Below are 16,371 nucleotides of genomic sequence, written 5' to 3'. Positions count from 1 at the left end.
TCTTCATAACACCATTATCAATTGATGATATTAAAAGACTCATTATGTGCAAACTCAGTCAACATATGACAGATTTAAAATGTATGATATGACTTTGTTTTCTGTCAGTTTCATTAGAATGGAGATATCAGTACAATATGTATTGAATTTTAGCCCCTACAGTATTAATTGGTGATTTGATGGTTGCAAGTACCTGTTCATAGGATCCTGTATAAACATGTCACAAGTAAACTTAATTTCCAACCATCAAATCACCCATTGATGCCATCAGAGCTTAAAATACAATAGTTATCCGTGAACTAATCTCCTAAATTTAAGATTTTTGTGGTTTGGTCGTCTTTCTAAAGCTGTAAGCACTATATATAGTGTAAATGTTTGTCTGTTACTGTTAGGTGTGGTTTGACCTTGAGTAAATATTCATGGTTCATTAGTCTGTCACTGTTAATATTAATTTTACATGGTTTTGTAGGTTTATTGGATACTATGAAGTTATTAACAAAATTTCAAATATGTTTGATGTATGGAATGATTACATAGTGTACATTTCTGTCTGTCCGGTAAGGTTCAAATGACCATGACCGTATTTTTTTGTTCATTGGTCTAGTTTCTTTATAAGTTCAGTTTCTCAGATACTTTAAGACATAGTTCAACTATCTGTTGTATGTTAGGATTGTAAGGTATACATAACTGTCTTGCAGGGTTCATCTGACCACTCATTTACATAGATCCTTATTCAAACAACAGACAATATAGTACATGAAGTATAGTTTGTAGGTTTTTTTTTGACAAAACATTTAGGTTACTAACTTACTATACAGCAGTACAAAAAAAAACCTTGCTTTCCTGAACCTTAAATAATCATGTGGTCAATCATACACCCTGCCAAATTTATTTACCAGTAACATTATTAAATAATTCAGTGGTGGATCCAGGTTGAAGGGTTCCAACCATATGTCCCCATTGAAATAAAATTGAGAATGGAAGTGGGGCATTCTCAATTTTATTTGAATGGGGACATATGGTTGGAACCCCTCTTTAACCTGGGTTAGGCCCACCTTCAGTTGCTTAATTTTCTAGTTTCTTTGAAGACCCATTGGTGGATGTCTGCTGTTATCTACCCTTTGGTCGGATTGTTGTTGCTTTGACATATTCCTCATTTCCATTCTCTCAATTTTATTACTACATGTATTACAAAACACAGATCAAATTTGATCATTTTGTTATTCTTATTGATCTACCAGTTTCTCCATTTTTTTCTCCCTATCAAAGTTGAATAAATATTTATTTATCATGACGTATGTTCGGTTCTTTGATTTAAAAGGAACATTTAGTTGCAAATAGTCTAATACCTGTTACTGTGAAACAGGTAATTGTATTTTTGTCTTTGAGAATTTTTTTGGCAATATAAATATATTCAAGACAGGCCTATTCGCTTAATATAAAAATAACAATAAATTGTTAACATTTTATTTATCTTAAGACTTGAACAATTATCTCTGGCAAACAACAGAATAAATAAGTGTGTGCCAAAGGAAAAACAATATATCACAATTTTATTAAGATTAACCAGCAGATTATGATTAAATATAAAATATGGTTGTTTCATTTCTTCCATCAAATATAGAACAACTTTTCATATATTTCAAATAGACCATTAGTTAAATATAGTACATTTACACTTTGGACAATCATGCATCATGGTTAGATGGACCTTCTAAACCTATAATTTTTATAAAGATATATGTGCACATCTAGTCTGTTCAAGTTAACCTTTCTGAAGAGGTATTTAGGAAACTAACTAACTGATATCAAATGAGACATCCTTACCGATTTATAACCGGGCAAATATGTTTTCAATAACATCAGTTTTTGGAACAGCATATCACCATATTTGAAATAAACACACTAGTTGTAAGTTGATGGGCTAAGTAAAGGTATTTTTGTGGCAAAGACTTTTTCTTAATATCTGTATTTTTACAGATCCTTTTACTTTAAAGCTCTGGATCAATTATAATTGGATTCAATAAAACCAATTTGTTTTTATTAATTATTGTTAAAAATGATATAAGTATTTGAAAATGCAAATGTAAACTGTAGTTATTTTTATAAAACTTTCAGGCAGCTTCATGTTTTTATATTCCAAACTCATTTAGGTACAGTCTATGATGATAGAAATTCTACCTTTTGCTAAACTATAAAAAGCTAAATCATTTAAACAAATCCAGACAAAATATAAGCACATATTTCAACATAACAAGTAACCAATGTTTTACCAAACAAAAAAGTAAAACAGTCAGGCACATTCATAAATATCACACAAAATTTGAAGTCAATAGTATCACAGAATGAACTAGCAAATAAAATACATGTATTGGCATTTATAACTTCGGAAAATATATAATAAACAGTAATATTTACATAAAAAATATGAGTGACATGAAACAAAATCTTTGGAATTCTTGTAAATAGGGAATTCAATAAAAAGAAAATGTATTGAAGCCATCAGCTCTTGACTCTTTAGAAAACAAAATAAATTTATAAATTATTCCATCTAGAAATGTATTTAGAACATCATTTTCAATATGTGACATGACTCATATTAAGGTACTTTTTTTTCATTTGTGCTATACACAATTTTCATTTTTTTTTAAATTTACAGAATTCAGTTATCAGATAAGTTATTGTAGAATTTGCATGTAAAGAATCAAGTTTTTTGTTTGGCACAAGAGTAAGCAGTTGTAAGATTATTCCCATTTTCTTTACAAATATGGTATTTCACATATTAGGAACACAAGGAAACTGTCAAATAATGAACAACATGAAATAAAAATAATCAGTCATCCTCATTTTCCATAGCTTTACATCGATTAGAAATATTTTTATTGAAGGGCATTTGAAAGTCATCAAAGTCCACTTCCCAAGTAAACTGATCCCTTTTCTTCTGTTTCTCTCCTAGTAAATCTTCAGTTGTTGGTTGTGGTACCCAGGCTCTTAAAGGAATATATGTAATATCTTCTTGTTCATCTAAACCCTGGGCAAGTGCTGAAGCAGCTCGTAATATTGATCCTTTCCTTTGTCGTGGAGGCCCATCTTCAAAATCTCTAGTACCATATGGATTCTGTAAGACAAAATAGCATCAAATTATTTCAATTCAAAGCTAATAAAAAAAACAAGACTTAAATATAAACATTAGTGCATTAAATGTGTATCGATGCAGAAATACTTTTTTGAAAAACAATTTACTGCATGAAACGAACATCAAATTTCAAGAAAATAAATGGATATCATGTCAAATATGTTTTTTTGTGCAAAGCATAAATGTGTAAAGATTAATATAATTATAACACATACATAAATATTAAAAAGTTGTTAGAAAAGTAATCAGAATTCAATGACACAGTTATATATGTAATTGATTTTTTAACCAGTAAAAGTACTCCTAAAGTCAAGTATGGCAATAGTTTAGTAATTTATCTATTTTTTTTTCATTTTCAAGAAAAGTTCAAGTAAAGTTTCAAACTGCTACTTTCCAAATCATCCTGTTGTTTGGATTCTTATTTCAATATAATAATTATGCTATTATAAGAGCTTATATTCGGTATTCAGTATTCTGAATTTTGTAAGTATAATAATGATTTGAAAAGAGAGATGAACCAACAACTGACCATGTTAATTTCAGAGAATGATAAGGCAGTGTATTAAAGTAAATAAAATAAATCTTAAATAAATAGACCATTTTACTGCCAAAAAAAACAGCAACAAAAGAATAACTTAAGAAACAACAATTTCAGAAACAAGCGTACATTTTCAAGAGCTGAAACGTAATTTTTTGACTCCGTTTGCTAAAAATGTTGAAGGTAACATAAAAGAAAGACTTTGTAATAATAAAATTGAAACTACCACAACAATGATTAGACATTAATTGTCACAAGCAATACTATACTATGAATCGTAATGAATGACTTTATAGTGATGTTTGCATTATCATGATAGATGTGAAATAATACATTTCAAACAGTGGTTGAAAAATAAATGGACAAATTCATTTGTACTGTAGCTAATATACATATTCTGTGTTCTACAGAGAGCAGAAAACCTTATAAACATTAGCATTTAATAATGACATAATTTATAACATTTGATGAACATATTAATATGTATTGTATACCAAGTAATGTTTGATTTAAATTATAATTAGTGCATGTGTGCACTTTTTCTGTGAATAATTAATGTTTTGTTAACTAAAAAGTTAAATCATTCTGAAGCAGGCTATATTTATTGTTTAGTTTAAATGATCAAAAAGAATATCTATTCATAAAAGGTGTTAAGATAATAATTTTTTATCAGATAGTATAAGGTCAAATTTAGCAAACTTTGCTGTGGTCTTAAGAGTATTTTCGTTAATTCTTTAGAATAATAGAATTCTGTACTACTACTTGAACATTTATTGTCAGTCTTGTTACTTTACATAAGAAAACTCTTGAGACATTGATTTTTTTTCAACACAAACAGCATTCAAATAAATAAATAAACATTATCATATTTAGTTTATGATGAATTAATGTCATGCAACTTATGTTTAAATTTCCCTTGATTTATTCAATATGCATGAAAACAACTACCAAGCAAATAAATATGTCCATTTTATTTTTTAAAAGTAATGAAATTAATAACATTAAATATTAGATTACAGTAGAGGATTTCACACAGGCACCCATAGACAAGGGGAGATAATATGATTATTAAATATTGTTATCCCCCCTTGACTGAAGAGCATGACTTGCTTCATGAAAAACTAGCAATTCAGAAAAGTGTCAATTGAATGTACTTGTATATTTAAAAAAATGTGTTTACACTTTATGTATTAAGGGGTCTCTAATATTGATACAAAATTAATTTTTCACAAAGCAAATCATTTACAGTTAAGCCAAAGTTAACATAATTAATCTAAATATCTAGATGCAGAGTAACTGGCAGATAGTAGTATTTGGGGAAAAAAATAATTTCTACATATCATTACCCTTTGGTTCTAAACAGCTTATCTTGATTACTATACAAAAAAATAAAATTATAGAATAAGAAATTAGCTCAAAATGCATCCAAAATATCATTGTGACCATCAAAGCTTTAATACCACACCATAGTTAAAAGGTGATTTCAGCACACACAGGCCAAACCAAAAATATTTCTAGATTCTCATCCCCTATTAAACATTTGAATTACTGTTGTATAAAAGTAAAATGATTATGGGAATGTATCCCCCTTATTTTTATTAGATGTAAGTTTTGTAATGTACCCGATGTACTGTTTGAGGGGATGATAATCTAAAATCAATTTTACAGTTTTGGCCAATTGCTTACATCAATTTGATGCGGCTGAGGATGCTCTTGAGGGTACCTGTGTAAAAATCCAAAATGTCAATTGCTTAAACAATTATACATGGTAGTTATTGAATTTCATATTTTAATGACTTCAGTGGTGCCACGAGTATTTTTTTTAATTCACTGATTTTTCACCTCTTTACTTAACTTTCAAACGAAGACTGGTTTTTTGTTAAACAAGAAACATTAAATCATATATGTACTTTCTATTCATGCTAACTTATTTTTACAAAGTTAAAAGTAACATTCTTTAAAGATTCTGACTCAATAATTTATTTTATTTTATAGTATACACCTTATCGCTATTTGTCCGCCATTACTGGTTATCACACAGGTTCCCGTAAAATTTTGACGTCATTTAACAAAATATATGACGGCACAATAGAAAAGTGATTGTTGTATGCGTCAAAAGGTCAAGCGACCGGGTCGGCCAGCCGAGTAGGGTAATAGCGATAAGGTGTATTACAACGACAATTTATTATATGTGCTCAATACAATATTTAAAAGTATCTAATGAAAATTATAATTCAACTAACTTCAGAAACAAAAATAACAGATCAAATTTAAACAAAATTCTCCAGGGGAGATAACTCACACAGTGTAGAAAACTCCAATAATTCTGAAGTGCAATATATGTCCACAATATATATATATATAAATCTATTCAATATATCAAATGATGACAACAAGAATGTGGTAATCTGATTTCTTACTTTTGTTGATATATCCTCAACATTTAACGCAATTCAAAATTGTAAGATCATTATTTATCAAAAGTAATCTTTCTGGACATATTGAAAAAAGACGGAAATTCTTTTTCAATAAAAGAGTCTGATGAAATAGCAACTGATTTTTTTTTCATATTTTAAATTAGTTTCCAAATTTTTAAACTCTGAAAGAAGTTATTTTTGTGAGATTAGATATCCTCTAATGAATGTGATTGATAATTTATATGTAAAAAAAAGATGACACAAAGTTGAAGATTAATGTATGAGTAGAACAATTTGTTTATGGGTAGGGAGACTGTCAAAATATAAAATATAGCAGAAAAAAACATTGGCCTAATTAGTGGACTTTTGTCATGGTGAAAGTTCCTCCATAATTAAATTTTCATCCATGGAGATCCCTGGGCCCTTGCATTTATATTTGTCATCATGTAATACATTCAGGAAATATTATCCACATAATACCACAGAGCAATAATATGATCCAAATAGTACCAGAGTTATAAATAAATCACAGAGTAAAGAGTACTATTCCTGAACCTTATATAAAAGAATATGTATACTATGATCTATACAGATATGACCACAACCTAATGGCTTACACTTGATGGTTGTCTATCTGTACCCGTATTGGTACCTGTGGTCGTTAAACGTTCTGTTTGCTGTAATAATTCATTTGGTTTTTTAATGACTCAACGAAAGGAATGAGAATGATAAACAAATGATAAACTTCCACAATGATTTTTTTAAGCTTTGATTTTTCATGCATACTTTTATTTCTTAGTGAGAAAATAATTCAGGGTACAACGTCACCCAATAGACATAAAAAGTGGTCTATACTATAATTGCACTGAAGACCAAGCTTTTAGACACATGTAAAACAATATCATTTCTAGTAAATCAGTACTGTGATATTGTGTCATAATTCTATCATATAACAAGCAGCAAAATATTAAACTACACCCTACAAGAAGCAAGATTCAACATTATATATACATGTAAATATATATTTAATAAACTCTATCTTTTGGTATAAGATGTATATGGTTCATTGGTTACTTATGTAAATACCAAAATTACATGCACACAAATAGTTGAATAAAGAACATCAAAGAATTGCATGATGGTGTTAAGCATGACATGTAATACAGCCTACATGAAAACAGTGACTTAAACTAAATTACCGTAATGAAAATAAGCTTATCTGGTTGTATTTTTAATCCAATTGAACAAATCAGACACTTAGTACAAATGTTATCTTTGTTGTCCTGTAATGATTTTATTTTTACCTGTGAAGCTGGAGCTTGATTTTCTTTTTGATCTCCACCTGGCCCTGAAGCTGGTCTAGCTGTTTTAGCCCCTCCTTTGCCTTTTCCTCCTTTTCCCTTTCCCCCTTTCTTGTCACTTGGAGTTGGCATACTCTCCCATTTAGTCTGAATCACATCTATAACCCTTGGATCAGCCCAAGCTAAAGCTAAATCCATTGGATTGTGACCTATTTGTTAAAACAATAAATGAAACATAGTATTGGGCAGTTTATCTTGTAGACCACAGGACTGAATGCAATTGTAAATACCAGTATGATGGACATTTTTTGGTATCTTTAAAACCGTACATGTATGATAATCTTGACTGACTTATATAAAAAGTGTGTTGAAAAAATACTACAACCCATTTTTATGTATGTCAGTTTAACTTGTGGCCTAAAGAGGAATAATGCCCATGATATGATGATAAACAACAGACCTTATGACAAATAACTCTTTCTGATATACTGGTAGATTAAGTGCACCTTGCATTATTTACAAATGAAATAAAACACACTTTCATAATTCAGATGAAGTATTTTTACATTTAGAATAAATTTGACTCAAACTGTTGCTACAGGCAGTGATGTCAGGGGAGTGAAAATGCTATACCGACTCGTACATTTTAACACCCTGACAAGTAATCATTTTTGTCTGGGTTGGCCGTGGACAAGTAAAAAATCATGTAATAAATTTGTCTCTTGTTAAAGGCATCACTGCAAGATCTAGAAAAGCAATGAAAAGACTGTTCCTTTGCTTTGGTTTTGTCAAGTGTAGTAAGGATTTTGTGTCACAAATTAATTTTTCTTTTCCTGTTCAGATTGACTTAAAACTTAGATCATGTATAAACTGAAAATTTGTCAAAGCAAACACACAAAAACATGGAAGCAGGCTAAAATAGAACGCCAATTTCCAGATTAGCCAACTATGATTATCTCTCATATTTAGTTGTAATATTGTGAAATTAATATGTAACAAATGTTGGGGTTTTAACATTTATATGTCTGAAAATATTGGCTATATTTTTACCTTTCTTATTTTCAGTCTGAACTCTGACTCCTCTGCTTATTAAGTAAGCCACCACATTCTCTTTGGAACTCTCTATAGCTCTTGTTAGTGGTGTGCCACCGTTCATTGTTGTGGCATCTATTTCTGCACCATGCTCAATCAGAAATTCTACTACATTCAACTGACCAGAATGACACGCGTGGTGCAATGGTGTCCACTTAAAATTGTCTCGAGCATTTATATTGGCACTAAAAACAGAAAACATTATAAATTTAGAGGTTGTCTATACCTTATATTAAACATGTGTTACCGTAATTCCAATTATAAAACATTTAAAAATCTATAGATAATATTTAACAATATTAGACTAAGTCAACATTTTTTTTGTACATGGTATAGTAATAAATAGAACTTTAAGAATTTTGTGTGGTGTTTATAATTTTTCATTTAACAGTTATACAAATGTTCTGCTTTAAACAGTTTGTAGTTGCATAAGTGGTATTATAATACATGAACATGTAGTGCATTCATCTGGAGTTGGGAATAATACTTTGTCCACAACAAGGTTAATCAATCTTAAACATGTCTTTTGGGTTTGATGTGTTGTTTTATAGTGTTATTAGGCTTGCTACTTTGGTGCAAACATTATACATGTATATCATTTCATTTTTAGAAACTGGCAAACTACTTTTTCTCTACAAAGCATTTAAGACTTAAACATAAGGTGGTGACTGGTCAGTCGAGAGTTTGAATAATGTGTCTACATGTATATCAACTGAAATGTCTTTCTGTGAATGTTTACCTTGTGTAAGTTGTAAACTAGAAATAAAAAATCAACATGTAATTGACAAGTCTAAACCATCTAGTAAAAAACAGTGTAGATTCATATGACTTTAGCCTGCATGTAATATTAAATTCATAACATTACCGGTAAATAAATCCTGACTTTGGGTACAAAATGTATAGGAAACCATTGAAACATGTGGAACTATTTGATTGACCATGAATTTCAGTTGTAATATCGTGTAAGAAACTTACCCATTTTCCAGCAGAAATTTTACCATTTCCAGATTTCCAGCAGAACATGCACACATGAGAGGAGTTTTATAATACTTGTCTCTGGTGTCAACATGTGATCCTTTCTGGAATGCAGTCCTCAGAGAATCAAAGTCCCCATTTTTAGTAGCATCGGTCACATTGATGTACATCCTCTCGGGATGTTGTAGATACCAAGATGAATCATCCTGAAGGGGATGGTGAGGTGGCTTGTCTCTGTCAAATCTACCAGTATCAGTGAAATTTATGTGTCTCTCAATAAACATTTCAGGAGGTCCTCCACCATATGTTCTAGGTCCATCATCTTTCACACACACTGGCATCACCAATTTGAATTTCCCCTTCTTCTTTCCTCCTTTCTTACCACCCTTCTTTTTCTTTTTCTTGCCTTCAAATGCACTCATAAGATAGTTTTTATTTACCCACTTTTTAGCCCCAATGAAATCATTGTAATCAACATTTCCATCATGAGCTTTATCATGAGCTAGAATTAATTTCTTCATATCCTCCTCTTCAACTGGAGCACTCATACCTTGTAGCACATCACTAAATGATTCTTTCATGATTTTACCACTGTCTTCGGTATCAAAAGCTTGAAATCTGTCCAAGAGTTTTTTCTGCTTTTCATAAACCCAGTCGTACAACTGGATTGCCCATAGTTCATTGTTCTTTCCAACTTTACCGAATGACTTTTCAGCTTTTCGACATTCTTTCATTGCATCTTTATTGTCTTTGTCTTTGGCAATATTTTTTGGGACATCACCATCATTATTCTTTGGTTTGGGATTACAGCCTACAATTAAGAGTAAACGAAAATTAAATGATCTACATGGTTTTTATTAATTAGTCTTCATTTGAAGATTATAAATACTAGCTATTTATCATCATATTATAATTCAGATGATGGTCAGCTTCAAGACAACCTGGATTTTTATAGTTTTTTACTTTATACGCACAGTATCGTCTATTTTAGACAATCCCATATTTATCAATTTTGTTGTTTGGTCCTTTTTATAGACATCTATATGTATATATAGAGATGAAATATCTTCCTACATACCCCTATAATTTCACTGCCAGGAGGCTGGAAATAAGTTATGTTATATATTGTATTTTGTATCAAAGTGTACTGTAATACCTCACTTACTTACCTCTTTGTGCTAGGAATTTACAAAACATTCCATGTCCATGTAGGGCAGATAAATGTATTGGGTTGTTATTGTCAGAGTTGTACTGGTCAAACTGTGCACCGTACCCAGCCATACAGGCTAAGACTAGTAGATTACCACTCTGGCAGGCATAGTGTGCAGCATGGCCATGTTTAATGTCAATAGCATTCACATCACCACCAGCCTCTAGGATAGCACGAACAACCTTTACACTACCACTAGCTGCTGCTGACATCAGTGCATTTTTCCCAGTTTTCTGCAAAAAAAGAATAGAAAAATCTTAATCTGTGCATAAAAAAGGTACATGTATTAAACATTGTTTATTTCTAGATTTTGTAAGGAGAAAACAGTTAACACTTAGAATTTAATGCTTCTTTTTGTATTTCAATTGGTTTGTTAAATCTTTCAAGAAGCACATTTAAGTACTAGAAATGAAACATCACATTCTTATAATTACATTTTATGCTACAACCAGGCAATAAGAGTTTTAGCAAAGTTTTGTTGCTTCCTATGCACTGTTGCAATTGTGACTAACAACGTTGTCATGAATGTTAAATTTTATGGATAATTACAATTTAATTGTTATATTGGAATGCCTAGCAGTTTCTTTCAGCCAATCAAAAGTATTTATTCTTGAGTTACGGGGTCATAATTTTATGCGAAAAATCATTAGAAAAACGTTTACACCAATGACAGGAACTAGTTGTTGCAGTTATCAAAGATCAAACAGATTCACTTTTGTTTTCATTTAATTCCAAGTCCAAGAAATAAACATAGGACAATGTCAATATCAAATGTACGACTCCTAACTGTAACTATCTCGACTCTCTGTTCCTACTCCTTATCCACACTATTTCTATTCTCTACTCACTACTCTACTCACTACTCTACTGTTTTACATTTATTTTCACACAGTATTTATACTATTAATCAGACAATACTTCATTTGTAACAATACTCAAATTAATATGACATTTCATAACACCTAGCAATAAGTAACAGTTTTCACATAATTAATATAAAAGATAATTATAATTCCTCATATAATCCCATTAACACATATTCTCTTATATGCTTAATTCTCTCACATTAATTCTCAATCTGTCACAAATCCTTAAATATCAAATGTCCCTAATTAACTCACATTTTGTTTTCACATGTAAAATATTAAATTTGTAAAAACAGTATTTTTGTAAATGTCCAATTTTTGAATAAAATAATAAATTTAAATATAAGTCCAAATTAGCCTTATGACATATGTTTTGTAAATTGTAATTAAACAGGCTATTATTTGAACTTGGAATTATTTTTAAATATGGAATTTGCTTGATTTCTTGTTATTGAAATTTTTAATAAATTCTATGTTTAATCTGTACTGAAATGTTCTGTGCTGCGCACAACACTTTCTATTACAAAGAAAATAGTATATTTTCAATAGAATGTACTGTGCCGCGCACAACACTATCTAACCAAAATGCATTGTATGGAAAGTGTAATTAACTGCACAAAAGATTATAGTACTAAATAAACATGAAATTTATTAAAAATTTTAAACACAAGAAATTATGCAAATTCCATAATTAAAAATAATTCCAAGTTCAAATAATAGCCTGTTTTTAATATAAATATGAATGAATCAGATTTTACTGTTGTTTTACAATCATTGATATGTGTATTCATTTATAAATAAGCCCATTTTCCAAATTAATCAGAAATTGCATCATAAATCAGCCAGAATTTATTAATATATTCTGTTTTTAATCTTACTTCTTGTTTTGCATTAGGTTCAGCTCCTTTTTCCATCATCAATATACAAGTATCCTCATTTTCTGAAGCAGTTTCACAGGCAAACATAAGTACAGGTATACCTTCTTTTGAGATATTGTTGATATCAGCACCATTTTCTACTGCGATTTCTAAACATTTGGAATGTCTTTCTGTTGGTGTTATACAGTAAAACAATATACCTGAAAAGAAATACATAAAAAAGCATGTATATAAATAATAGTGACATTAAATATAATAAATACTTTGAAAATTATGTGACCTCTTAATTTTATAAATAAATTTATTTCTTATCATTTACTTTTAAGATATATTGTGTACCCTTGTTTATCAAAACATTAATATAAACATAAATAATTTTCCTTTCATTGATGTTTTTTGGTCTTCTTGTGAAAAGTTCAAACATCTAAATGTTCTGACTACAGAGAAAAACAACTAAAAATCTATATATTTACAATTAAAAAAAATCTTTTGGAGGTAACAACTTTAGAATTTTAAATTATTCCTTTCACTTTTTTAGCATTAGCAGTCATCACTATGTATGTATACAAGTGTACAGTTATGCTTTTTACCTTTTCCTTCTAAATCAGTTAGTTTCATGTTTGCACCAATTTTACAAAGCTCTACCAGACATTCGACATGACCATACTCAGCTGCTCTCATTGCAGCTGAACGTCCCTTTAAGTCCATCACATCTGGATGTGCACCAAGCAGCAATAAAAATCTTATCATATCATCATCATTGGAAGTTGCTGCAACCCCAAGAGCTGTCAAACCATCATTAGGATCATTATAATTGACGAGATGAGGTACTCCATGATGTATCATTTTCTGTATGGATTCCTTGTCTTTTTCCCTCACACATTGCAAAAGTTTGCATACTTGCAGTGTTTCAAGTCTTGTTTGAGCAATAGGCATCTTGAATCTGCTATAAATCCAATGCTTCTGTGAATTATTTTCTTTGAAACAAAATTGTGTTGTTCTTCATGAATTAATTAAGAGTTCCACAGATTGCTGGCAGCACACTATTGAACCATCAATTAATCAATTCACAAGCATCAGCAATGAATGGCATTTCCACCTTATTGTAAATGATAAATATGGTCAGATATTTAAAATTGATGTATATTTTGACAATCGTTTAAATGAAACAGATATTACTTGGACATTCCTTAGTCTTTACTTTATGGATCCAAACCAACAGCTAACAATCCATAATCATAAAATCAAAATAGAGCAAACCCTTACGCTAAAGACAAGTAAAAGAAGGCCAAAACTTGTACAAATGTTCATGATTAACCAACCGAACAACTGCTTTGAATTTCTAGGGATTTTCTGATCGTTATGCTGCTATATGCATATGTTGAAAGGTTGAATATGTTATAAAAATTAAATACTGTCATTCAAATTTATCAATAACTTACATTTCTTCATTTTGTTAACGCCATATTTTGTTGTAGCAGTTGTCAAGGAAGACGGAAGTGACCTCGCACCTGCACTGAAGCGTATCTGCCGAGTTATCTACTCTTGATGTGACAAATTAGAGCAAATTAATTACAAAAAAGTAATCAATGACGTACGTCCGTCACGTGTTCATCTAACTATTGAATTATTATATTATATCAAAAACTGCAAGTCCAAACATGATAAATTTCAGTAATATTTCAAATATTTGGCTTCATTTCTATTAAAAATTCAATAAATAATAAGATTACAAAAAATAGAAAAATATTTAGCTGAAAGTATATCCACAAAAAAGTTTGTTCACACCTGATACTTTTATTATATAATATGTATAAGTCCGAGGTATTATTTTAGACATTTCATGACTTATTTTTATTGAAAATTGACAGTACCGTAAAAAGCTATTTATGATGTATATTATCCTTGTTTATAGAGTTTCAGTTATCCTATATTGCAAGAATTCCGTGCATTGACTTGAAACTAGCTTATTTTTATCACATTTCACCGTGCCAGAGTCATTTGAGATATAAGGAGCTACTGCAACTATCTCGGTATACAATGAGAGCCGTGGTGTAGTGGTTAGTGCATCGGACTACTATCACAAAGGTTCCTGGTTCGATTCCCGTTTGGGATGAAAATTTCAGGACCTCAATTTTCGGCTCTCCCTTGACACCATTTGCGAGTATGGTCTTGAGGAAACGATGATAGTCCGTCGGAAGGGGACGATAAATGGTTGACCCGTGTTAAGAGAGAGCCATATCTCTTGCACGTTAAAGACACCCTTGTAGATTTCGAAAAAGAGTAGGCTAATGCCGCTACAAGGCAGCACTCGCACCCGCAAAGTGGAAAGGGATTAATATAAGTTGCAAAACTTGTTTCCCAATCCACTATAAACAAATATGTTTAAACTATACGATGAAGGAAAATAATATGTTCAAAATTATCCAACGCCGGCTATCATAGGTTTGAACGTAGTTTTCAATTTAGAATCGTTTATATATCTATAATACTAAAATTACGAGGTCCAATTTGTCAGCCGCCATCACGTGAAAACGACGAATCAAAGAATTCAACTTTATATACAACTTATATAGTACACAGGTGTAGATTTAAAATTACACCACTCCAGGCCTGTTTGTTTTCCACGTAATTAATATTGCCAATAATTAAGAAGTTCCGAGTCGAGTCCGATACCGATACCAATAGTATAATAACCTGTTACTTATTACCTTATCTGTACGTTCCGCATCTGACAGGGGCACCACCAAACAGTGTATACAGGATTAATATGCATATATACACGGGTCATAATCACAGGATTGACGCTACTAAATTGTCAAATTGTTACCTATTCACTGGGGTAAAGCTGATGACCGTAACTGCATTCACGGTCATCCCAAGATGTCGGACGAAAAATTAGGTCAGTATTTTTATTGTCTGTTAAGGTGTTTCTACATCATTTTCTTTACAAAGCATGCATTGGTACGATGTAAAGTTATAAAAGATTCACACGGAAGTCACAAATCTCTACCGAGGAACGTGTATAGAACGGGAAATTGGATTTGAAAAATTCGCTAAGATGACCGTAAATCATCTTTAAAATATTTTCAAGATGACCGTAACATATAATAAGGATGACCGTGATTGGTAAAATGATGACCGTAATTTCGAAAAGATGACCGTAATTTAGAAAGGATGACCGTACCTTTCATAATATAACCGTCATTTCTAAGAAATATCCGTATTTGTATTACCTTTTTTGTATCAAATAATTAATCGTGTTGGTGAAAGACGTATTTATAAGACAACATTAGTTTAAACAATATGTATTCAGATAATTCATCATGATACGATATTATACAAAGGAAATAATATTCAGGATTCAGAAACAAGCAATTTGCTTTTACAAATCTGTCTCCTTTACAAAAATAATACACTTATTGATATAATAACATATATATTGACAAAAATATAAAAACTGGCATGCTCTGTAATAAATATATGAATATGAAAAAGGTGAAAGAAGAAATAGAAGCAAAAATTTAATGAGAAAAAAAATAAACATGAATTGTTGTAATGTATACAGTGTGAAATGCTTTGGTTCCTATTGAGTGATGAAGCATTAACAGCAAGGGTTAAAGCGTTTACTTTAAATAATATATTTCTGCACCAAACTAAATAAAAGACTATTTTGCTCATCTGAGAGTACCGTTGATCCAAAAAGCAAAGTTTTTGTATTAACTTGGACAGGAAGAACTGAAACAAAATCCAATAGTTCTTTTCTTAAATTAGTATATATAGGACAAGATAACAGGAAGTGAGAATTTGTTTCTACATCACCACAACGACAATTTTGAGAGTCTACTAAGTTACGAGGGAAAAGGTGAGAATTCATTGAGCTTGAATCCATTCTTAAAAGAGGGACGAAAGATACCAAAGGGACAGTCAAGCTCATAAATCTAAAACACGACACAAC

The 16,371-nt window shown here is 30.6% G+C and overlaps 1 protein-coding gene across 8 annotated transcripts in view; it reads right to left on the bottom strand.

The window, feature by feature from the left end:
• Positions 1 to 1,453: 1,453 nt before the first annotated feature.
• Positions 1,454 to 16,371, bottom strand: part of LOC134712107 (ankyrin repeat and EF-hand domain-containing protein 1-like) — a 45,595-nt gene continuing 30,677 nt past the window's right edge. Inside the window, exons 1-10 of one of the 8 annotated variants that reach the window (XM_063573267.1) lie at positions 13,856 to 13,963; positions 13,004 to 13,512; positions 12,414 to 12,613; positions 10,629 to 10,902; positions 9,460 to 10,270; positions 8,443 to 8,669; positions 7,396 to 7,601; positions 6,709 to 6,768; positions 5,021 to 5,050; positions 2,840 to 3,118 (exon numbers count right to left, since the gene is read on the bottom strand). In XM_063573267.1, the coding sequence (XP_063429337.1) occupies positions 5,048 to 5,050; positions 6,709 to 6,768; positions 7,396 to 7,601; positions 8,443 to 8,669; positions 9,460 to 10,270; positions 10,629 to 10,902; positions 12,414 to 12,613; positions 13,004 to 13,349 (2,127 nt within the window). In that variant the 5' untranslated portion in view covers positions 13,350 to 13,512; positions 13,856 to 13,963 and the 3' untranslated portion in view covers positions 2,840 to 3,118; positions 5,021 to 5,047. Of the gene's footprint in view, positions 3,119 to 5,020; positions 5,051 to 5,360; positions 5,398 to 5,976; positions 6,001 to 6,708; positions 6,769 to 7,395; positions 7,602 to 8,442; positions 8,670 to 9,459; positions 10,271 to 10,628; positions 10,903 to 12,413; positions 12,614 to 13,003; positions 13,513 to 13,855; positions 13,964 to 16,371 lie in introns of those variants that run through there. The other 7 variants (XM_063573266.1, XM_063573262.1, XM_063573264.1 and 4 more) reach the window with 7 other exon arrangements.

The sequence above is a fragment of the Mytilus trossulus genome, chromosome 3 (assembly GCF_036588685.1).
Source record: "Mytilus trossulus isolate FHL-02 chromosome 3, PNRI_Mtr1.1.1.hap1, whole genome shotgun sequence".
Lineage (NCBI taxonomy): Eukaryota > Metazoa > Mollusca > Bivalvia > Mytilida > Mytilidae > Mytilus > Mytilus trossulus.
The sequence above is the reverse complement of the archived record's forward strand: the minus strand, read 5'-3'. Positions and strand labels throughout refer to the sequence as shown.